The 22,009-nt window shown below is 42.5% G+C and overlaps 10 protein-coding genes across 10 annotated transcripts; 4 read left to right on the forward strand and 6 right to left on the reverse strand.

Moving 5' to 3' along the window:
- Window positions 1-31: 31 nt before the first annotated feature.
- BYT42DRAFT_289604 (uncharacterized protein) lies at window positions 32-2,464 on the reverse strand. Its single transcript, XM_051562877.1, has 13 exons — window positions 2,277-2,464; window positions 2,082-2,192; window positions 1,913-2,026; window positions 1,651-1,845; window positions 1,539-1,593; window positions 1,402-1,480; window positions 1,257-1,339; window positions 1,083-1,180; window positions 940-1,026; window positions 820-883; window positions 604-761; window positions 387-526; window positions 32-320 (listed from the first exon to the last, which is right to left on the reverse strand). Exons 1-13 carry the CDS (start codon window positions 2,335-2,337, stop codon window positions 180-182), a joined length of 1,386 nt encoding a protein of 461 aa, XP_051424315.1. The 5' UTR covers window positions 2,338-2,464; the 3' UTR covers window positions 32-179.
- A 754-nt stretch (window positions 2,465-3,218) lies between these two features.
- Window positions 3,219-4,796, forward strand: BYT42DRAFT_565023 (3',5'-bisphosphate nucleotidase). The gene is made up of 7 exons (XM_051567813.1): window positions 3,219-3,294; window positions 3,362-3,487; window positions 3,544-3,728; window positions 3,802-3,850; window positions 3,908-4,107; window positions 4,201-4,455; window positions 4,516-4,796. The coding sequence occupies exons 1-7, from the start codon at window positions 3,240-3,242 to the stop codon at window positions 4,696-4,698; spliced, it is 1,053 nt and encodes a 350-aa protein (XP_051424316.1). The 5' UTR covers window positions 3,219-3,239; the 3' UTR covers window positions 4,699-4,796.
- Window positions 4,797-5,103: 307 nt separating this feature from the next.
- On the forward strand, window positions 5,104-7,425 carry BYT42DRAFT_513192 (mitochondrial carrier domain-containing protein). Its single transcript, XM_051565176.1, has 6 exons — window positions 5,104-5,660; window positions 5,742-5,788; window positions 5,890-6,568; window positions 6,638-6,851; window positions 6,916-7,042; window positions 7,125-7,425. The coding sequence occupies exons 1-6, from the start codon at window positions 5,243-5,245 to the stop codon at window positions 7,191-7,193; spliced, it is 1,554 nt and encodes a 517-aa protein (XP_051424317.1). The 5' UTR covers window positions 5,104-5,242; the 3' UTR covers window positions 7,194-7,425.
- Window positions 7,426-7,631: 206 nt separating this feature from the next.
- BYT42DRAFT_604082 (RmlC-like cupin domain-containing protein) lies at window positions 7,632-8,601 on the forward strand (the record flags this gene model as incomplete). The annotated part of the gene is made up of 2 exons (XM_051571089.1): window positions 7,632-7,721; window positions 7,793-8,601. Exons 1-2 carry the CDS (start codon window positions 7,649-7,651, stop codon window positions 8,599-8,601), a joined length of 882 nt encoding a protein of 293 aa, XP_051424318.1. The 5' UTR covers window positions 7,632-7,648.
- Window positions 8,602-9,216: 615 nt separating this feature from the next.
- Window positions 9,217-10,489, reverse strand: BYT42DRAFT_565032 (Longin-like domain-containing protein). Its single transcript, XM_051567814.1, has 5 exons — window positions 10,289-10,489; window positions 10,131-10,213; window positions 9,800-10,062; window positions 9,672-9,710; window positions 9,217-9,591 (listed from the first exon to the last, which is right to left on the reverse strand). The coding sequence occupies exons 1-5, from the start codon at window positions 10,390-10,392 to the stop codon at window positions 9,493-9,495; spliced, it is 588 nt and encodes a 195-aa protein (XP_051424319.1). The 5' UTR covers window positions 10,393-10,489; the 3' UTR covers window positions 9,217-9,492.
- On the reverse strand, window positions 10,470-12,620 carry BYT42DRAFT_289715 (uncharacterized protein). Its single transcript, XM_051562878.1, has 10 exons — window positions 12,289-12,620; window positions 12,073-12,212; window positions 11,920-12,010; window positions 11,747-11,844; window positions 11,614-11,686; window positions 11,404-11,550; window positions 11,274-11,335; window positions 10,957-11,202; window positions 10,774-10,897; window positions 10,470-10,708 (listed from the first exon to the last, which is right to left on the reverse strand). The coding sequence occupies exons 1-10, from the start codon at window positions 12,415-12,417 to the stop codon at window positions 10,622-10,624; spliced, it is 1,197 nt and encodes a 398-aa protein (XP_051424320.1). The 5' UTR covers window positions 12,418-12,620; the 3' UTR covers window positions 10,470-10,621.
- A 1,241-nt stretch (window positions 12,621-13,861) lies between these two features.
- BYT42DRAFT_494984 (uncharacterized protein) lies at window positions 13,862-14,530 on the forward strand (the record flags this gene model as incomplete). Its single annotated transcript, XM_051564330.1, has 1 exon — window positions 13,862-14,530. The coding sequence occupies one exon, from the start codon at window positions 13,862-13,864 to the stop codon at window positions 14,528-14,530; it is 669 nt and encodes a 222-aa protein (XP_051424321.1).
- A 201-nt stretch (window positions 14,531-14,731) lies between these two features.
- On the reverse strand, window positions 14,732-17,653 carry BYT42DRAFT_513204 (ELMO/CED-12 family-domain-containing protein). Its single transcript, XM_051565177.1, has 7 exons — window positions 17,309-17,653; window positions 16,758-17,240; window positions 16,465-16,677; window positions 16,306-16,401; window positions 16,131-16,239; window positions 15,786-16,074; window positions 14,732-15,709 (listed from the first exon to the last, which is right to left on the reverse strand). Exons 1-7 carry the CDS (start codon window positions 17,474-17,476, stop codon window positions 14,935-14,937), a joined length of 2,133 nt encoding a protein of 710 aa, XP_051424322.1. The 5' UTR covers window positions 17,477-17,653; the 3' UTR covers window positions 14,732-14,934.
- A 205-nt stretch (window positions 17,654-17,858) lies between these two features.
- On the reverse strand, window positions 17,859-20,017 carry BYT42DRAFT_565038 (Pre-mRNA cleavage complex II protein Clp1-domain-containing protein). Its single transcript, XM_051567815.1, has 8 exons — window positions 19,976-20,017; window positions 19,824-19,913; window positions 19,406-19,516; window positions 19,183-19,308; window positions 19,003-19,116; window positions 18,617-18,938; window positions 18,124-18,553; window positions 17,859-18,025 (listed from the first exon to the last, which is right to left on the reverse strand). Exons 1-8 carry the CDS (start codon window positions 19,985-19,987, stop codon window positions 17,917-17,919), a joined length of 1,314 nt encoding a protein of 437 aa, XP_051424323.1. The 5' UTR covers window positions 19,988-20,017; the 3' UTR covers window positions 17,859-17,916.
- BYT42DRAFT_565041 (uncharacterized protein) lies at window positions 20,018-21,998 on the reverse strand. The gene has a single exon (XM_051567816.1). It carries the CDS (start codon window positions 21,922-21,924, stop codon window positions 20,512-20,514), a length of 1,413 nt encoding a protein of 470 aa, XP_051424324.1. The 5' UTR covers window positions 21,925-21,998; the 3' UTR covers window positions 20,018-20,511.
- Between the last annotated feature and the right edge of the window lie 11 nt (window positions 21,999-22,009).

Here is a 22,009-nt window from a genome sequence, read left to right on the forward strand (position 1 = left end):
CCATCCAAATAAGTCTGTCTCCCGCTTTTAAGACATCATCGTTCTTTGCTTCTATTCTTAAATTTTTTTCCCTGTAATGTAGCCAATCCCACATCTTCTATTTCTACTTTATTTATTGAGTATCCAAGTTTTTTTTTTTTTTCTTTAGTCGCTGTACATTATTATTCAAGTAAACGCATTCAAGAGGACTCGAAGACAATAGCCTTCTCCATTTCTTTCTGGTGTTGCAGTTCCAGTAACAACTCGTATTTTTGGCGTTTGCTAGATTCCACAAACTGAAGTACCTTCAGCAACCGGTCCTTTGTCTTTTTCATGTTTGGCTTGTAGATTGAAAATATTTTAATCATTTCGGTCGAAATACATAACACCATGTCTCTGTTGCTTACCTGGAAAATATGCACTCCATACATTGTAATAACGATGAGTTCATCAAGACCGTCACGATTTAGATCAAGATGAGTCATTCGGTAGATCGGATAAGCGAATTGTCGACGCCATAAAACGTTGTAATCCTGTGTACCTGCCACTGTAAAGGCATGAGACACGCCAGCATACTTTAGACTGATTGACCTTTGCAATCACTAGTTCTTCGATCAATCTTACCTTGTTTATAGATCAACACCTGACGTCCGTATGTCCCGATTAGGATTTCCATTTCACCGTCCCAGTCAACGTCCATGACATGGGAACATAATACACTATCGTACAGATTGGATTGGGGAAGTATTCGACCGCGTGATAATCCATTTGTTTCAATGGATCTATATTTCCATAAAGCTGTCAGAAGAGGGTTATTCATTGACCTTTGGCGTGGCTTACCTATAGACGACAGCTTGTTCAATTGCACAAGTGATCACAAGATGCAATCCATCGTCTTCTCTCACTAAGAATTGCATGGATGAGATTGTTGTATAAGCTTGTCGATGCCTGGATGCTCACCTTTTTTGGAAACCCGAGGCTGAAAAATAACCACGGATGAAATAGGCGTAAACATTTGAATGGCATGGGATTTCATTTCGTGACCATCTACTGTCACTGTTTAATAATCCACGGAGCAATAACTGTTACAAAAAAGAAATTACCTTGGTCATAAAATCCCAGAAAGATCTCGCCGTTTTGGCCAGCTGTGCATATCACACGTTGCCCATTGGCGCGATCGTAAATATGAGTGAATAGGATCCTACGTTTTGTGCGGGTAAGTACGCTGGCCTTTTTCAGTTGGTAATGCCGTATCTATGTGCTTATGAAATACTTGCTTTATCCGCAGGTCCGATACACGATTGAGGATAGGAAAGTAAGATGCTGTGGATATTTCTCGAAAGATGAGTTGTTGTGGATCCTAAACATACCAAGTATCAGCGAAACGTGGGTTCTCCGTAATAAAAACTAAGATAAACTTACTTGTATATACATATGAATCACTCCTTCATTGGATGATAATAAAAACGCAGTTTGATTATTTCCTTCTGCGTCCTTGATACTGGGAAAAATCAGATAAGTAAGACAACTGCCTCCGTTTGAAGGAACCATGCATTTACCTGGTGTGACATATCTGCATTGGTGCATGAAGTAAAGGTATCACTTGGCAGGACTCTGCACAATTCCGTTAATGTACTGCTGTCCCATCAGTGATTCGACTCCTTGACTTACTTTCCAACTCGAATAAAGTCTGTTCCAAATAGGGTTTGGCAAATATATCATGACCATAGATACGCAAGCTAAAGGATAGTCCTGTATCGTCATTGTCGGTATCTGCCTTTTCCGCTACTGCCACAGCCAGCATAAACCGGATTTTATCATGTCTATGCTCTTCCACTACATCGATCGAGATGATCTCCGATTTCCCTATGTCGATATAAGTGCTTGATCGTTGTACGCTATGTCATTTTGACTAATAGGAACAAAAATAAACCTGCTTCCAGACCGAGTCCAACACATATTGAGCTCCAGTAGCCGTCGCGAGAGATAAAGGCGGTTAATTCTGAAGTCGAAGCTGCGAACAAATGGCGTAAAGAACGTTTGGCGGCTATAGCGAGATATCAGGAGTCTGCAGATCAAGCCCACAAATAGTGATGACTTACGCAATTGCGCTGCGTCTTCCACAGGAGCAGGCTCTGGAAGGCTTTCTATTCGATCGGAAGGAAATTCATCTTGTCTTTTCAAATACGTGTGAAGCCACGAATCGACCGTGGCTAATCCATAGATGTTCCTTTTAAAGTCGTGTAAAGAATTGGGAAACGAAGGCGGTTACTTTATTGGAGGGCAGGAATGCTTACGTTCTTTCAAACCCGTATCGAGCGTAATGCGTTTCTCGAAACAGGAATTCGTCATCGGCATTGGTGAGGCCAGTGTCCATTGTCTGAATCACCAAGGAATAAGCATAAAAATCCCACTCTGGAATTTTTGTCAGTAACCAGAAATCATGCGTGACTTTTTTGGTCAAAAGATAAAGCAACAACGAATACCTTCAGTCACACCAATCCGAACCTAGGTTTTAAAGTCTGTGCCGTAATGTGGTATAATTCTTAATCGCTGTGTGTAAAATATCTGCATCAGTATTAACAAGATCTAAGGGCAGCTTGGCAATATAGTACGAAGGATATAAAATATTAAAGCAACACATAAGCTGCAATTTCACAGCGACATTTACGTAGTATATCTCGCAGCGACACCTCTATGGATTAGCTGATATAGCCTTGTTTTCGTTAAAAACCGGAGTGGGAGATCGTGCAGGGTAGCATCATGTTTAGCAGCTTGTATCCCTCTCATGGCCTTAGTCAGGGCTTGTATCATATACGGTTTCGTTGTCTTTGTCGTTTTATATAAAAACACACTGCCCGTCGATCACGTCGATCTAAATTGCCCAAATTTGTACATCCTGTTTCCTGCCAATGTAGGGTGTGAGTCGTTTAAAAATAGGCATACCTGTATCCTGATACCGTAATGTTATAGTGTGCATATTCTACCCAAACAAGGCCAAAAAGCAAATGTGGTGGTTGGTACATCCTTCTTGTGGAAAACTTGTCAAACAAGGCCTAAGCAAATATGGTCAGGGATTTTTCGTACGGAAAAACTGCTCCATGGACTCTAATACGGCTTCGGAGCGATCGCATCCCAACATTTCCGCAGTTCAGTGTGACACAATAGCACGCCAAACAGGTAATTGATCCTCCGAATCAACCGAACGTGATTTGCTGATTACCGAAATCACGACATTACCTCCATTTCCATCTTTTCAAATGATATATTTTGCCGCCCGACGGTTGAACAACCTTCTTTCATCCGCTATGTCTGGTAAGTGTTTAATATTAAAACCTACTCTATGATGATTATTTGTTTATTCATATTATATAACTGCTAGACTTTTCATTGGAAAGAACCGTTGCTATTCGTGCCGTTTTGCAAGCTAGCAAAGTGTGCCAGTCTGTCTTTAACCACCTTGTCGCCAATGAGACTTTGACAAAGAACGACAAATCTCCTGTCACTGGTACCATGAACGACAGCATGTCAACGCATTTCAACCTGGACTAACCGTGTTGCTAGTGGCCGACTTTTCTGCACAGGCTATTGTCAACACTTACCTCGAAAAGGCTTTCCCTCAGGACCCTATCGTCGGTGAGGAAGACTCCAAGGATTTGCGCGGTGATTCGGGCAAGGTACTCAGAGAAAAGGTTCACTCATTGACCAATGGCGTTTTGAGCGCGGACGAACAATTAAGTGAAGACGCTGTAAGTCGTTTATCCCAACCTGGCAAGAATATGGCATTGTTTCTAAGGCGTGTTTTTGTCTTTTCCAATGCAGATTTTGAAAGCTATTGATCGTGGAAATTATGTTGGTGGACCATCCGGCCGTAAGTTCAAAATGGCAATTCTTCATTAAGATTTAGGTTTAACCCCAGACGCAATAGGTCATTGGGCTTTGGATCCCATTGATGGTACCAAGGGCTTCCTTCGAGGTGGTCAATACGCTGTATGCTTGGCTTTGATCGTTGATGGTGTGGTTCAACTTGGTGTTATGGGTTGCCCCAATCTTCCCGTCGATGCATCACAACCGGAAGGAGAACGCGGCTCTTTATTCATTGCTGTTCGTGGCCAAGGTGCTTTCCAGGTAAAAGCATGAACGTAACAACGAGGTACGCATGATCTTGTTACTGAACAATCAACCCTTCCGCTTTTTTGTTTTGCCGATCTTTTTTTACAGCGATCTTTCTCCGACCCTCAGGAAACACCTATCCGCTTCAAGGAGATCACTTCCACAAAAGATGCTTCGTTCTGTGAATCAGTAGAAGCTGGCCATTCATCGCATGGAGATGCTGCGGAAATTGCAAAGTGCCTGGAAATCACCCGTCCCGCTGTAAGAATGGATAGCCAAGCCAAGTATTGCTCCATTGCACGTGGTGATGCCGATATCTATCTGCGTTTGCCTACCAGTGCGACCTATGTAGAAAAGATCTGGGTAGGTTGACAAACGTTAGACATGGAAAGAAAAAGAAAGTTAATTGTGCTGGTAAAATAGGATCATGCTTCGGGTAATGTGTTGATTACTGAGGCGGGAGGAAAAGTCACCGATATCCACGGACAACCATTGGACTTTTCCATCGGTCGTACATTAGAAAAGAACAAGGGCGTAGTGGCTGCCAATGCTTCTATCCATGATCAAGTGCTTAAAGCTGTTCAAAAAGTTCTGCTTAAACAATAATGAAATAAAAATGTTCAGGGTATGCGGACAGAAAAAAATAATTGGACTTTTATACGAATGATTATTTGTTGCAAAGTGTTGCAAAATTGAGATTGAAACATATGAAAAGTACGGTGAGACACCTGGCTTTTTTTCTCGCGAAAGAGATGAAATGTCCATTAATCTCAAGGATAATGCAAGGTTACACCATTCGTTCTGCTGCAACCCATGGTCATTTTTACTGTTCGCAGTGGCTTACAGCGCTGCCCTGCTGTATGCGACAAATATCCTTAAAATGCGACATTTCAAGACAAGCCACTTAGCGCGATACCGAATTTCATAACGAGCGGATTTCCAAATTAGTTAGGCATCTCCACCACGAACTTGTCGTCATCTTTTTCTTTTTTTTTTTTTTTTTGCCTCCCCCTTTCAGAGTTTTTTTGGAAGAGCGCCCGCTAGTTCCTATCTGTTTTTTGCGGCTTGCTATTTTATTTTACCAAGTTTTTAAGGCCTGCCTTTTCTGGCTGTTCCTATATAACTGTTACATACATAGGGTTAAGGTGACATGACTCCAGGGTCCACTGTAGTTGATTCGCCTCATCCATATTATGATGAGCAAGCCGGTGACCGAGAAATTCGTATACGAAGTTTATTTGATTCCCTCGACTGTGACAATCGAGGATTTCTCGACGCTGACGCTATTCTCGACGGTTTCCTGAAACTTACCCATTTACCTGCCCACACACGATATGCCACCGATCTGTTAGCACGTTGTGATACCGCTCGAGACGGGGTCATTGACTTTGAAGAGTTTAAAGCCTATGTTCTCGAGAAGGAAAAAGAACTTTGGGATCTCTTTGCCCAGATCAACAAGTCCGGTGATTACAGACTTCATCCAAACGAACTCGAAAGTGCATTAAAAGCAGCTGGCATACGAGTTACCAGGGACGATATTGAAGAATTTATACAAGCTATTGACACGGGTAACGTGATCCATCAGGAATAACTATTTTTTTTTTTTGTCAACGCACGGCTATTAAAACAATTTTGCTTTTATGTTGTAGAGGGTAATGGATATATTGATTTCCAAGACTGGCGAGACTTTTTGCTGGTAAAATCAGAAACGGAACCTCACTTTTTTTTTTTCCTTCCTGGATTGGTCTGAACCATCATTCAATGTACTGACTATTGTTTTTTTCTCTTTTTATTTAGCTCCTTCCACGAGAAACAACCATCACTGAAATTTATCGTTATTACCAAACTTCGACGCAACTCACCCCTGACGCCGAAGTCATCTTTCCTCATACCGATGAAGCTGCACGGAATGCTTATAAATACCTCGCCGCAGGCGGCATAGCAGGTGCTGTCTCGCGAACATGCACCGCTCCTTTCGATCGGCTCAAAGTATACCTTATTACGCAGACTTCTTATAATACATCACACAAAATCGCAGCATCCAAAACCGTCGCCGAATCATCGTCATCATCCATCGTATCCGCGATGCGAAATATTTATTCACAAGGCGGCTTTCGCGCCTTCTTTGTCGGTAACGGCCTGAATGTGATGAAAATCGTGCCTGAATCGGCCATCAAGTTTTATGTATTCGAGACGGCCAAAACCGTGTTGGCAGAGTTGACACATTCGGAAGACAAAAATGCTATTCCTGTGGGTGCGCGGTTTGTGGCTGGTGGTGTAGCTGGTCTCTGTTCACAGTTTTGTATCTATCCCGTGGAAACATTAAAGACACGGATCATGTCCACCAGGGTAGCTGGCGCGTCGATACCGTCGAAACCCTCATCGGGTGCGGCCCCTCGATCTTTTGTCCTTCAAACAGCAAAAGACATGTTCCGTGCAAACGGTATTCGTGCATTTTGGCCAGGGCTTACTCTAGGTACATATTAGGAGTTTGGAAATAGCATGCATGAAATTCGTTTTTAATTGACAAACCTTTATTTTTTAGGTCTTATGGGCGTATTTCCATACCAAGCGTTGGACATGGGCATTTACGAGACTTTGAAGGTCACTTATCTGCAATACATGAATACACAAGCAATGGCCGACAAAAAGACGGGTCAAAGTACACAACCGAATGTTCTGGTATTATGGGCGTGTGGCATGGTCAGCGGTTCCATTGGTGCATCTAGTGTTTATCCACTGAATATGATCAGAACAAGGTAATTTTCATACCCACATCTGTCTGAAGCTTGATCGCTAACCTCTTTTTTTTTGGTCCAAAAGATTACAAGCTCAAGGTACACCTGGGCATCCACATAGATACAACTCAGCCTGGGATGCGGCAAAAAAGACATTTCAAGCGGATGGTGTGCGAGGATTTTATAAAGGGCTTGGTCCAACTCTTTTCAAGGTAAAAAAAAAATGAAGAGATGAAAAGAAAAAACCATTATTAATACCGGCTGTGCTGACACATATTTGATTTGTCATGATAGGTTGTGCCATCAGTTAGCATCAGCTATGCAGTGTATGAATTCAGTAAACGGTCTCTGGGCATATCATAGAAAGAAAAGGAAAAACAAAAAAAAAAGGACAAGTTTTTTCTTTTTCTGCCATATTTTTTTTTCTTTTTTTACTTTATAGAACATAGGGTTTTCTCTTTTTTTTCCCTCTAGAAATTGTACATAAGTCATGTAAGCGTAATTGGTAGAGATGAGAGTACAAGAAATATAATACACAACGAACTAAAAAAAACGAAACATAAAAAAAGAGGGTTTGCCAATTGACAATAATCAGGTTATGTCTAACATATGAATCACTGACCACTCATTTTAAATTTGTGTGTCAAGAAATTGGGCTTCTGACAAATCGGCGGAGATTCAATGTTGGACCCCTCTTGTCAGCCATTACAAATGAACGGTCTTTTTGAAACTGCCTGAAAAGTATAAAAGAATGATTTCCGAACCCAGCAACATTTTTTATTCAACAAAACTCAAAGTTTAATACAAAGCAAATTACTATGGCTAGAATCGCAAGAAACATTGTCAAGTCCGTCCTTTCCCGTGAACAAATGGATGGTGAAGGTGCAAGAGGTAAATACATACCTTTGTTGTGAATAATGAAAATAACAGTTCTAATTATGGTTTTTGACGTGTATTGATAGTGTATCGAAGCATCGGTAGTCATGCGCTCCGTAACCTGGACCCTTTTTTGATGCTTGATGAATTCGATGTCAAGGCTCCCGGCGGTTTCCCCGATCATCCTCATCGTGGTTTTGAGACAGTGACATATATGTTGGAAGGAGAGTTTTTGCATGAAGACTTCAAAGGACACAAAGGCCACCTCGGTCCCGGTGACCTTCAGTGGATGTCTGCAGCCAAGGGTATTGTCCATGCTGAGATTCCTGCTACCAATGGTCGGGCTCATGGTCTGCAACTGTGGGTGAATCTTGCCGCTAAGGATAAAATGTCTGAACCAAATTACCAAGAGTTCCCAAAGGAGAAGGTGGTCCATGTCTCTCCCGAGCCCGGTGTAAACGTCAACGTCATTGCGGGAGAGTCCCACGGTGCCCACAGTCCAGTGATGACACGTACACCCACCATGTTTATCGATGTGAAGATGATGAAAGGAAAGACATTCGAACAGCAAATCCCAACCGATTATGCAGGATTTATCTACACAATTTCTGGCTCCGCAAAATTTGGTGGTAGCAAACACGCCTCTGAGGCACACCATACTTTGGTACTGAGTGAAAACCAAGGCGACCATATCCCCGTCGAATCCCTTTCGGATGACTGTCACTTTGTCATTATTGCCGGAAAACCTATCAGAGAACCCATCGTTCAATATGGCCCCTTTGTCATGAACACACAGCAAGAAATCTACCAGGCTTTCGCCGATTATGACCGTGGACGTAATGGATTCGAAGGGGCTCGCGACTGGCAGTCTTCCATTAGAAACAAATGGCACTAAATATCTTTCCCTTCCTATATCATTCGTATTCATGCGCTAAAATTTCCCCCGTATCATAATGCCCTCTTTTTCTTCCGTGTATAAAACATTAAATAGCATACTAGCATTGAATAATAATAAAAAACCCCACTAATGTGGTAAATCCACTACTTTTTTGTCCTAATACACATCCTTTTATTGATAAATCTGTCGCAGAGACCTTTAGGATTTCACATGCATTGGTTTCTAGCTTTATGACGTCGTGTACGCTTTTATTAATTTCTGCCCATTGCTACATAAAAAAGCGCAAGATGCTCCTCCATAAGAATCATTACATTTGGGAATAATAATATGAGAACTTCTGGATAATGCACGATCCTTTGTATATGATATCATCGATGATATCCTGACAGTAGCTGGAAGAACGTCTTGTAAAAGTTGCTAGTGTGTTTTTGTCGAGGATTCTCCTGTATTATTCAGATTTGATATCAGCAACGCTTTGACAAGGAATATAATTTGATGCCTTCTTTGCTGCATATTGAAGAGTTGGTGTAACTTGCCACGATTTGATATTTATTGATGGAATGTGCATTTTATCACCTGTCGCCATAGAGCTAAAGTTTTTCCGAACGTCTGTTTTCTTTCCACAACCGAACATAGAGTTTATTCCTCAATAAGCAGTTAATAACAGCAGGTTCTTTGTTTTTGAGTATAGAAGAATGGAAAGACCAAAAATAAAAAAAAAACAAAAAAACAAAAAACGGTAAGCTCGTTTCAATAAGGATTACAGTGTCTATCTCGATACTCATTCGCCATATACATAATTAAAAAGGATGTTTCTCGAATGGTATTTCTTCTCTCTTGACAAAAAAGTAAAATCAATGCAGGAAAGGATCCGTCAGGAAAAAGAAGTTACATAACAACACAGCACGAGTTGGTCCGTTTAGCGGTTTTGTAGAACATTTTCGATTGGCTGGATAACGCTTCTGATCTATCCACCAAGGAGTCCAGCTATTCAAACAATCGCATATATGTGATTCAGTCCTTAATTCTCTCTTATTTTCTCCATCTTCTCCAATCGCGAAACTTACCTTTTCACCACGCTGAAGCACAGAGTCGATTGTTTTATGCTGAAAAAAAAAAGAATAGCCAATATCGTCAGCTGTCACTGTCACGGGTCCCATTATGCCATTTTCTCCTCTAGTACGATGACACTTACGAGAATGGCGGTCGTTTCGTCGAGTTCATTCTGTACTTTCATAATAGCGTCGGCCTGTTTGGGGTCTTGATATTTGCGCAAGTAGTCGGTTAATTCAGGATAGTTCAGTGGAGGATTATCCCATTTCGAGGCAGGGAACTTGACAAGGAATTCGTCCAACACTTTGTTGAGCAAGGAAAATGCGACTCTTGAAGGGTACTCTTTATCGCTGACAATCACACCAACAATATTCTGCGGATGGCTGTATACGTGCGCCACATTGTCTATATTGTCGGTCAGTATTCATTCCAATTCGTCATCACTCGTCTCCTTTCCACACTGAATATCGTACTTTCACTTTCCACACTTTGTCTTTGTCCCACAGCTGTACGCTCCGCAATAGTAGCTGCCGAGAAGTTCATAAATTCTTGCACACTACATTCCATCACCCAGTAAGCATCATATCTCATTGCATGTTCACAGCGGATCGTTTTTGCGTTCGTCATCTACCTGCTGCGTTGAAAGTAGCCAAAACTCGACAAGTCAAACTGAGAAGCCAAAATCTTGGCTTTATCACCGACTTTACGCAAAATAAGAATAGAGTACAGCTTCATATTGAACAAAAGATGGCTAGAGAATTAGATTAAGGTAAAGTAAGAAAAAAAAGCAGCAAGAAAGAAAAAGCGAGCTTCCATTTTTTTTTTTTTTTTTGGGCAGTTGTGGAGCGCAAATTTGATTCAGAATTTGGGCGCTGTGCGTGTTATCGGGATTTAAAAAAGATGGTATGTCGGTGTTTAAAACCAAAGGAGCACATGCAAAAAAAAAAGACCACCAAAATCACCATCACAAGGTGGTGATGGCAGGAAAAGCATCCTTGTTGCTTAGAACGAGATATAACTTTTCATGCGATAAATATCCCTTCATATAGCCCTAAAATTCGTGCATACTGTTAAGATCTTTTCCATCCATACTTTCGACCCGTTATTCAATCTTACCCTTGTAATCATCACGGCCAACATCCACTCTGTTTCTTCCACTTCCATATGTTGTCCCGTGTATTCCAAGGCCGCCTTGAAGGTTCCAATGGGTATCCTTGTATTCTTTCCAAGCAATAGGAATCTAAAGAAAACCAACTGAGTATGAAAGGTCAATAGACGATTGAGTGAGAAATTACTTACACTCGGTGGAATAACCGTCGCATAGCCATGATCTGTGCCTTTTCAACGGCAAAGTATGTTCCATTTTGAATTAATTGTAATTCGGCTTTAGCGAGTGCTGCGTCAAACTGGCCCACATTGCCTGTACGAATAGCAGCTGCAATGTTTCCATACAGCTCTCTCGTTCGCGGGTACAATCGAAGTAATCGATCGTTTGGCAGTACACCACGCATCATACGGATCGGTAGCAATAATAGCAGAATCAATCTATTTCACCGGCACTTCATCAGCGACCAATATTGTCAATGGAACAAGCCGATTTAAGAATAAATACTTACTCCTTGTTCTTTTGCTGATGCCGACTACACTCTTTGAATGCCAATGACAATTCTTGTTCTGCCTACATTTTGTTGTGTCGCATGAATAAACGAAATCAATGTCCATGATCGTCTCCGTTTGATTACTTACTCGAAGATAATCTTCTTCCAGGAAGAAAAATCTGCCAACATAATATCGGAATGTTACACGATCACTTTTAGGGAAATCTTCGATCGAGGGCATATCAGCGGCTGAAAGAGCGCGAAGAATGTTTTTGCACAGGTTCGGCTGCTTCAACTAAAGGACGTAGTTTGTTAAGAGGTATTCGCACTCTCGTAATGCGTCGCTGTACGAACGTACCTTGAAATAGATGCGGAATAACATGCCAATCACGCGGTAGGTGCCATATTTTTTGGACGTTGCCAGCACACCTCTGCCAATGTATCCCATCAACAAACAATACAAAGACATGATTTCAACCGATCAAATTTACCTGTCCGTGATACAATAAGTAAACGATTTACTGATGACATTGGCAGCGTCTTCCAGCTTTTTCCGCTGGCCTTCAGCGGCAACTTCCATGTGATCTGCCTGTAAAAAGAGACGGAAAGTGTCCATGGTGAGTGTTCAATAGAGCATAGTCCCGATGTCACCCATAAAACTTACCTGTGTAGCCAGCATTCGCAAGTCGCTGTTGATCACGTACAAAATAGGAAGGCACCAGCGATCCCACGAGATCATGGCTCGTTGGAAAACTCTTTTAAAAAGAAGGGTAAGTCAAAACGAGGTTTTCGTATAGATTTTATGACTGCAGCTTACTGAACCAAATCTTTTTGCGCTTCAAAAGCTTCACCGTATCTTCCTTCGGACTGGAGAATAAAAGCCTTCAAATGCTTGACGGCGATCTCATTCCAAGGCTGGGCTAATTTCTTTCCAAGTTGACCCTCGAGCTGAGCTATCTATATTCAAGAATGTAGTGCGTTTAGCAAGAACCATTGACCAGTCGACGGGCTGGAACTGTCCCTTGGTCTTTACCGTCATGTTGTGATCATACATGCTTGATCCTTGCTGGTCGGTGAGAGAAAATAGCGCGGCCAGCTGCTTGCCGTTCTCATTTCTGGAGAATTGGGTGACTTTACTGGCATATACTTGCAGCGACGGCATGGTGAATCGAGGATGCAACAGAAACTAAAGTGAATGCGTTTTGTGTGTAGCTTAAGACTGCGGGCTTAACAGCGTGACGGTTGTACAAAAACGCAGCCGCTGAAAAAATTGTAGCCGGTGCTCTGCAGAATTAAAAATCATCATGGGTAATCAAGCTACAGATAGTTTGCCGCTTTTGTTTTTTTTTGTTTTCATAAGTTCAGAAACGTTTTCAAAGCATCCAAAGAGCAGGGAAAATCAAGGAAAAACGGCGATATTGCTTCACACTGTTTCTTGGTAGATAAAGACGCCGCCTTTATTTAATTTAAATGATAAAATAGGAAAAAGGATGCCATGCCTTCTCTCATAGCCTTATACCATATTGTCCATAGAATAATTAACGCAAAACATTGCATGAAGTTGTCCACCTACGTGTTCGTGAAAATGACATCGTCCGTTGTCACAGGTTGCTCCAACTTCCCGTGTGATCCTTGGGCAAAACAGTGTTTAATCGTGTCGAAAAAAAACCTGAGAGAATGCACCCTCACTCCCCCACTTCCTGGATGTTGTCCCCCTTGGCTTATTTCTCGTTTGCTGTGCGAAAATGCTGCTCGAAGCTGAGTGTAGTCATGACCCGACCATGGTGCGATTATACGAGTTGGCCCACCGGCAATCTTCAACGCAATACAGAAATGGTGGACGCCCAAAATAGCAAATTTGTCAGGGGGTCCTAGTTTGGGACGCTATATAGCATAGAAATATAATATTCGTATGGCTAATAAAAAAAAACATAGCTTCATTCTCCTCTAGTTAAAAGTACAGTTTCTTGTGGTTCGCGCATGTCACTAGAACTTCCATTCTAAGTTTTATCCCCGCAGTCCATTATAGAGGCGTCGTCACAAGCACTTAGTCACTTAGTCAAGCTACCCGAAAAACGCAAGCAGCAAATCAATGCCTGAAGCGCATATGCAACGATTATTCTGGTCCATCGTCGTCGCATGAGAGTCAAATTCACGGAATGAGGACCGCACAGTGCTGGTGTCAGGCAGTTCTTCAAGCTACAAAAGCCGGGATGGAGTTTGTGAAAAACCCTTCAAGCAGACGAGGGCTAATAGTGGACGGATTGGATAGCCATCTCCCCGAAGGCAGAAAAAGAGGTCCTTACACTTACAAGGATATGGATTCATTTGGAACTGACGAAAAATAAATGCCCTGTGGCTACAGTTCAATGATGGTTCAGTCAATATTTTGTTGTCAGCTGAAGAATGAGATTTCCAAATCGAGATTTCGAGAGCAAGATGTTTTTTTTTTTTTTTTTTTTTTTGGAAAGCATTCGTTCGCTTTCGGTCTGCCGTTTTGTCGCTTTACGATTTACTTATTGCAACCAATGTCTACCTCGACACCACTTGGCAGCGATCTCATGTTGAAGACAATCCTTTCCAATTCTGAAGTCACAAATATTATTATGTTGCACTTAAACAACACCGAGAATGAATACACTGTTGGTAGTAGCGAGTGGAGCGACGGTTCTCGTTCGGATTTAGTGCTGGGACCCAGAGGCCCGACAAAACAATTGCCACCCATCATCATCGAAGTAGAGCAAAGCGTCGATAAAGACTTCATAAAGCGCGTAAACCATTATTGTTTGCAAGCATACAACAAATACAAATGCGATCCACTCGTTTTAATCATCTGTGTGGATAAATTGTCCACTTATGTCATGGAGACCAAGACACCGTCCAGTGTCACAGATTGTCACAGTTTCCCCTCCAACCCTTGGGCAAAAGACTGCCTTATTGTCTCGAAAATAAACCTGGAAGAATGCAATCATACTCCCCCACTTGACCGATTTGTCACCCTTGGTCTGTTTTTCATTTATCATGCGAAAATGCCAGTCGAAGCTGAATGTCGCCAAGATCATACCATAAAGCGACTCTACGAATTAGCCCACCAATATATCAAAGCAAGACAGAAAGTCGAGAGGTTTTGCAGGTTACCAATCAGTGCCTGGAGCGCAGATACGATGATAATTCTGGTCCATCTTCACATGAAGAGTCAAATTTACAGAAAGAGGAGGATACAATGGTGGCGTCAGGCAGCGCATGCCGTGATAAAGTCGGGATGGAGTTTGTGAAACAGTACAGGCAGACAAGACCTGATAGTGGGCGTACGCGGATGGATTGGGTCGCCTGTCTCTCCAAAAGCAGAGAAAAAGTGTCTTCTTATTTATAAAAATACGGATTCGCTTCGAAATCAGTTTCGAAAATATATGAAAAATCAATAATCCGAGGATCTGAAAGAGAAAAAAAAAAAAAAGAAAAAGAAAAAGAAAAAGAAAAAGGGTAAAGTACTGTAAGCATCCGGGGTCAAAGCGTTGGATCTGATTTTAATTAGGTTAAAGTTCAATCATGGTTGATTACAAGAAAAGTAGTTCATGAAAAAAGGCAATTCGGAAAAAGCAGGAAACGGACAAAGAGGAAGATTAGGTGATAAACGGTTGGAGTAAAATAATAGCACTGTAACGTAGAAGTAAAGAACTTAGTCTATATCGTAAAAGAAGCCTGTTCCTAATCCAAAAGGAACTGGTGGCACATCCAGTGTGCCATGAGGAATTTCCACTCGATCGCCGGCAATTTGCAGTAATTTCACTTTGACTCCAATTTCTGTAAGAGAATGCAGGTATTCGGCTGTGTCTTTGCTGGTAATCCCTTTATCAAGAAGCATGCTGAATCCATCTTTCCATTCCGACAGTTGCGTGGTCGATGAACAATGGAACTCGGCCAAAGGGGTATTGTCCTTGGAATACAGCGCAAATGCCAGTCCATGGCTTTCCGTCAATGGTAAATGTACCGCTGATGCCGGACTTAAGGTGTTCATGGAGAGGTTGGGATGGTTCATGGTGGCGGCGTTGGATGGTTTTCGAAGGTTCCGGATTTCGCTGACGGTATTCAGGTCGATCTTATGGGGCAGTTGATCGTAGCTGTTGATCACATTCGCAATTTTCTCTGAGAAGTCACCATACTGCAGGGCCTTTTTCGAAGGACTTAGTTTATAATATCGCCACCGTCGATGGGATGAGCTGATCGAGGACGATTGCCCAATATTAGGCGTCATGATTCCAAGCGTCGATACCGCCCCTGTACCGCTGACACTGTGGGGATGAGCTGGAGTGGTATTTCCACTGCTACTGGAAGCTGCAATTGTACGTTGCGAAGATATCGGTGTTGGAAACCATGCTCCTTCCAGCAAACAGCTAATGCGTTGCTTCTTGATGAATTCATACGATTGTTTGTTAAGCCGGGCACGAAGATTTCTATTCAACAATGGGGGCTGTCATTAGTCAAATCTATTCCCGTTATGGATCGTTCGTTGATTTGTCCAAAGCCTACCGAATCGCTTCCCGTCCCAGTAAGTCGTCGGCCCATTCCAGTTCGCGGAGTCGCCGATCCCGAATCACTTGATAAGGGGTTCCATTCATGACGTGATCAAACTCATAGATGTCTTTGATCCCATCACTTTTCAACACGGCGCGGATTTGGCTACGAATCAATGCCGACACTTTGGAAAAATCAGTCGATGTAGCTTCCATGTCCTGAAAGATTCGATAGAAGCATTGCATCGTGGTGTTGTGGACGTGATCAAACTGAAAAAATAGCGGCTCAAATTCCGCAGCAATATCTAGCAATCTTGATCAGTCGCCTTGTCTCGCTTGCGTGGTGATGCATTTCACTTACATCCTGCATTGATGTTCCAGTGACTACACAAAACATCAGTGACTTCAATACTGGCTTTAGCAAACGGACAACGTTTGTTTTCGGGACGATGAATTTGTTCCAGAGTTAACTAAAAGAGCATGATTCGTCGTTAGTAAAAAGAAGGGAAATCTTAAATCCAGTTGTCAATAGTAACCTTGGCAAAGGAATCCCGGTTTTTCATCACAAATGCATGCATACGTTGGAGACCAAAAAGACCAGTCCGCCCAAACTCGCGCTGAGGTACTTCGGACTAATCGTAGATGATTGAGGAACCGGTTACAAGGCTTCTTTTTCCTTTTCAAGAAGAGCTTACCGAAAAACCGATCTTTTTCCATTTTCTTAGCCCCGGAATAACGATATTGGCTACATTCGCCGCTTCCCATATTTCATTGAGCATCTTGGCGTGTCGTGAATTATGGAGGGAAATCGGAGTACTTCGGCGGCGATTGGCGTTCTGGATCAAAGCTGATTGAAATTCTAGTACTTTTTCTTTCAGCTCTTCCGATGGATGGTTATTCATCAATCGCTAAATCAAAGGAGGAAGCGTCGTTTCAGTCAATTGCGCGAGCAACAATATGGGAAGCTTTGTTTTTTCTCTGGACATACGAGGATATGTTTATACGCATTAAGTTCGTAAATCTCATTCGGAAGTTCGCTCTGATATTCTTCGGTCACATGCTTCAACATGGCGGTGAGTAAGGACAAACTGTTAAGACACAGTGTATAATCCGGACTCTGAAGTCGTTGCACCAAGGTAGCTAGGAGTTCAGGTTCACGATCCATGGCTTTACGTAAAGTCGGATAGCCAAGGCAAGTAACGGAAGGAAACAACGATTCTTCTCCGCATAAAATCTTGATCAGTATCGCGGTAGCCGGTCGACAAATGGTGACCAAGGTTTCCGAGACAACGATGTGAGCGATATCCGCTACAAAGTCGTCGTTGAGTGATTCCCAGCCCGTGTTGTGCTCCATAAGCGAAGTGAAGGAATTCAAAGCATAAGCCAGCGTGTTTCCTGATGACTTTTTGATAATTTCGCATAATGATTCCAATCCACCTCGCTCCAAGAATTCCGTCGCGAAATCCGGTTCCTATATAGGACGAAAAGGATATTGCTAAGATACAGTTTGTAATGATGAATGGGATGCTCTTTGCTTGCCTTTAAATATTTCTGCAAGGAGAATGTAGCGATTTTTAATACTTTGTCGTCTTTGGTCACTGATTTTTCGGATGCTTGGTCAGACAATGTGGCGCCGGCTGACATGCGCTTCACCAGTTTTTCTGCCTTTTCTGCAGCAGTATCCAATTCATTGGTCGAATCGGCCATGGCAAAAAAATACTGAAATGCTGAACAAAAAAGCAGTGGACAAAGTTCAAGAACTGAAAAGGCGGAGACAAGGAGCCGCAGGATGGGAAACTGCACGTGATGAAGCGATTTTTTTTTTCTTTCATTGATCAACCGTTCGTTGCATGGTTATGATACCGCCTACCACCTCCCTATTCGGCCTCATATTTTTTATACACAGGCATTCAGTTTAGATACATGCACAAGGAGGGGACACAAAATTTGAATCTATCTTATCAATTAACAGCTTTATGATGATCGAACGGAGTCTCAGATCCGAAAGGCGGTTGACGCCATTATCACATATTTTACTCTCCAGTTTTTGCATTGGCGCCCCCAATTCTATTTAATCGCAACACATAACCCCGAGTTGAATGATTTCCTGACGCCGCTTTATTTTTGTTTTTATTATCAGTAATGATCTATGTTTCCATCCACTTGAATGCGCCCATTAATAAATGACGTCGAGGTAGACGACCCGGAGCAGGAGATAGAATAGCCATTTTTTGTTTTTCTTCGTCGACATCCGATCTAAAACCATAGAATTTGGTATCCATGTTACTCCAATCCAATGAAACAGTTGCCTCTTTCCTCAGGCACGAAAAACAAAAGAAAATAAAGATGCTTACACGTAGATAAATCCAGCAATGTTGCTTTCCAGCAACTTGTTTTCGGGTTCGGAGGGATCCGCATTGAGAATAGCCAGGATAGAGTGAAGGCACATATCGTGATTATCGACTTTGACTACTTGAGTCTCATTTTCTGTGCTGTCCATACCAATTGGCAAAGCGGAAGAAGGCGCAATCGGTTCGCCTACGCGCCATATACTCACATCGCTCATATTGATGAGCATAGAATAAGGGAATAATTCACACTTTGGTGTACCGTAAAAGTATTCTTGTATCTTGGCGCGTTGCAATTGTGTTTTGAATTGTCGATCGCGTTCTACCACGCCGCCGGATTTTGTCAACTTGATCACGCTGATAGAGGACCGATCTTTCAGAATACGTGTCATGTCGCTATACAAACGTTCGTGGCCAAGAACGATGACCACATTAACTACAATTGTCCATGCTGTGAGTCGCAACGACTAAAAGAGATATTTTCCCAACGAGACTTTACCTGAGAATTCCTGAATTGCATGCTGAATAAGTTCGTAGCCTACTTGATCAATCAACCCGGCAGTATCAATGATCAGGCCCGAGGTACGTGATTCTTCATCAGCAGCGATACGGCATTTGACCGAGTGCGCCAGTCGGGATACCACCAGCTTGTACAGTTTAACACTTTCACTAGGGTTTTCATAGCCGTAATAGTACGCTAATGGCATTGTGGTCGAGCCCATGGAAGCCGCCGTCGTTGCTGAAGATCCAAATCCTTCTTCCACATCAATAATATTGTTCATCGTCGTAGCTGTCACGGTACCGGGCATTGTAATAGATCCCTTTTTAAACACCCGTGAGCACAGTATTATACAAATATCTTCTGGTTCCTGATTCAGGACTTACCTCCGACGTATCCAACGACACATAAATGGGTTTTTCACCTTGTCTTTGCGCGTAACTTACTAAAAGTTTGCACAAGGACGTTTTGCCAACATCATGAGGACCGATCACCAGGACCTATCAAATTATCGGTCACCCTTTCTGTTCTGCTTCCAACGCAGAACACCAATGCAACCCACTTACTCTTGGTCCCTGTTCTTTGTTGTCTCTTGCTGATTGCCGTAGTTGCTGTAGTGCCACGTGAGTATTGAAATAGCTCGTCATGGGTGTTTCATTGGCGGTATATTCTACAAGAAATTGTCCACGGATGTAATCATAGAGTTAAGGATGAAAGCAACAAATATATATGCATGCGTATAGGAAGCGGATCGATCGATCGATCATCCAGTGCGAGTATAAAGGATATCTCCAAAGTACAACCATGCCAAGTATAAACGGCTGCCTTGCGTCCACTGAACGAATATGTCACACCGACAGCTAATTCCGTACCAAATATTTCCGCTGTGCCTTTCAAAAGCTATAGTTTGATATTTCAGATAGGAGAACATCATGGGCCGGAAGAAAAAAAAAAAAAAAAAAGAAAAGGCTGCCACGCTAATTTTCAACATGACAACTGCTGGGACTCTTTTCCTTTATTAGGGTGTCGTGTATGCTGCACTATAGTTTCGTATGTTTCCTCTTTTGTCACACACTTGGTCGCTTTATTCCACTCCCATTCCTTTCACACCCACCTTCCATTTTCCAATAAGCCCATTGAAAGGAATAACGCCCAAAACAGTGACATGAAGAAAAAAAAAAAAAGAAAAGAAAACAAAGTTTCTTACCTTGATTTCAAATCGCTTGTTGAACTCCACTTCGAATCGAAATTCATGATCGGCTTCCAGTTCAATTTCTCGTACAGGCTGAAGATCGTTCTAAAGAAATCCGATGTCAGCGTATAAATGATTCTTAAAATAGTGGGCTTTCCGGCATTCACCTTGTCTTGCATTTTGCTGGTTATACGGGGCAGGGGAACAAGAACCGTTTTGGCCGACTAATGGATCAAGCGCGAAATGCATGTGACGCTTGTTTTTTCGTTCACCGCCAGACATTGTCGTCCTGAAATACTGGGATTTTGCAAATTGTATATGGCTCTTTCCGATAAGGACTCGCCACCTGGCACTGCGCCAGATTTCTCAGAGCTTCCAACCATCGTTTAGTTCTTGCTTAATAGCTGATAAAAAAAGTATAAGCGAAACTCAACTTTCCGCTGACGACGCTGCAATGCGAAAAACGGTGCTAACGTCTACCGAATCGATGGTGCTCGAACCTCCGCTGCCAACCCACGTTCTGACAGAATTCTCTTTTGACAACATTTCCAATATTACACATGCTCAAAGTAGATATTCTCTTGCCAACGGCGTTGTGAGTAAACCTTGCACTCTTTCTAAAATAGCGCCTCTCCCACTTCCTTTTCATGGATTCTTACAGACATCTCAGAGGAGAGTATATGTGTATTTTTATTGAAACTGTTTACTGTTGTTCCTGACTACTCATGTATTGTATAACGACTGGTTCTTGAAGAAGCTCTTCACGAAGAAGAGCCAAGGCGTCAATAGCACATTCAAAAGAGTGTTTCTCTTCTAGACGATAGGCGGCGATGTGATTCGTTAAAGCCGAAGGGTGGGTGGTTTCCGGTATGGATTGAGATAGTTCACCGTGATGGTACGTCAGTGCATCTAATAGAAGAAGAATGACACGTAATTGAATCACTTTGAAATGTTCAAGCTGCGATGTGTATTCGGCGACGCCATCCATTGCATCGACTTGTTTGTTGCCAAGCACGATATTTTCTTGTTCATCAATTCGTAAACCGTCGTCTTCATCCAGTGCCAAAAGATACATGAGAACAATGGAAGGATAGGTAAATCCCGTGGATGCAAATAATTGATGAGCAATGGGGAAATCTGGTAAAACTTGGGACGACGACGATGGAGCAGAGTCGTGTGAGTAACCAAAGGCAACGAATGGTTCCATGGCATTTTGTTGCAGGAATCGGCTGATGGCCGGTTGGGATGGACCGGCTAAGAAAGGGGTGACAGGCAATCGCAGACGTAAAGGTTCCGGATTGTTACTTAAAGTAAATCCATGCAAGAACAAAAGCTCCTGATTGGATTTGGCGCCATAAGAAATAAACAGTTCATCATGCGCGCCAATAGTTGCATCTTCAAAAGGCATCAATAAGAAACTATTATCTTGAGAGTCTCGCTGCCATCGAACATTGGGCGTCAGTGAATGATTGGCAAAATCAAAAAATGGAACCAACGCTAGATGGGTAGCTTGACCGTTGTCGACGGCTTCATTTTCCTCGTCCAGACTGACCACGCGAGACCAAAAAGTGGCATCGGCCCAAAACCATTGTTCAAGCGTAATTTGGTCGAGCCAGCCACACGCTTTTTCTTGCAACGTCGCCAATTCATTTTGTAAGGCTCTTTGTTTGGCACTGATGGATACACTCAACGTGGTTCCAGCTAAATGTTCGGCATAATTCTTGAACAGGACGTGGTTTTCTTGGAAAAACGCGAGCGATGGTAACACATCCATGTACGGTTTCCAAAAAGAGTCATTGGCATGAACAAACCGTTCATGCACCAAAAATAACTTGAGAAACAAGCGTTCATTCTTCCCTTCTAAATGCATCTCGTCTGTACCGTCAAATAACTGGTAAATAGTGTTCCGAAATTCTTCCGTCAGATGCAAATGTGTCGCGTTTTTGGTGGTAATGAGCATATCATTCGGAATGCGTAACAAAGGCTCGGTATGGGTAACAATGGCTTGTTTGGCAAAAAGACCTGTCCCGGCATGTTGGGTTTGTTTAATGGCAATATGCGGTGCGTCAATGTGATGCTGGGCAGCCCATGCTTCGAAGGCAGCTGTGGCGGTCATGATAAAAGAAAAGAGTAAAGCGAAGGGTGTGGATCGAACGGACGGGGATTGAAATAAAAATAATCTAAAATGAGTGCACGCACAA

Source organism: Radiomyces spectabilis (assembly GCF_025331425.1).
Source record: "Radiomyces spectabilis strain NRRL 2753 chromosome Unknown BYT42scaffold_5, whole genome shotgun sequence".
NCBI classification, from domain to species: domain Eukaryota; kingdom Fungi; phylum Mucoromycota; class Mucoromycetes; order Mucorales; family Radiomycetaceae; genus Radiomyces; species Radiomyces spectabilis.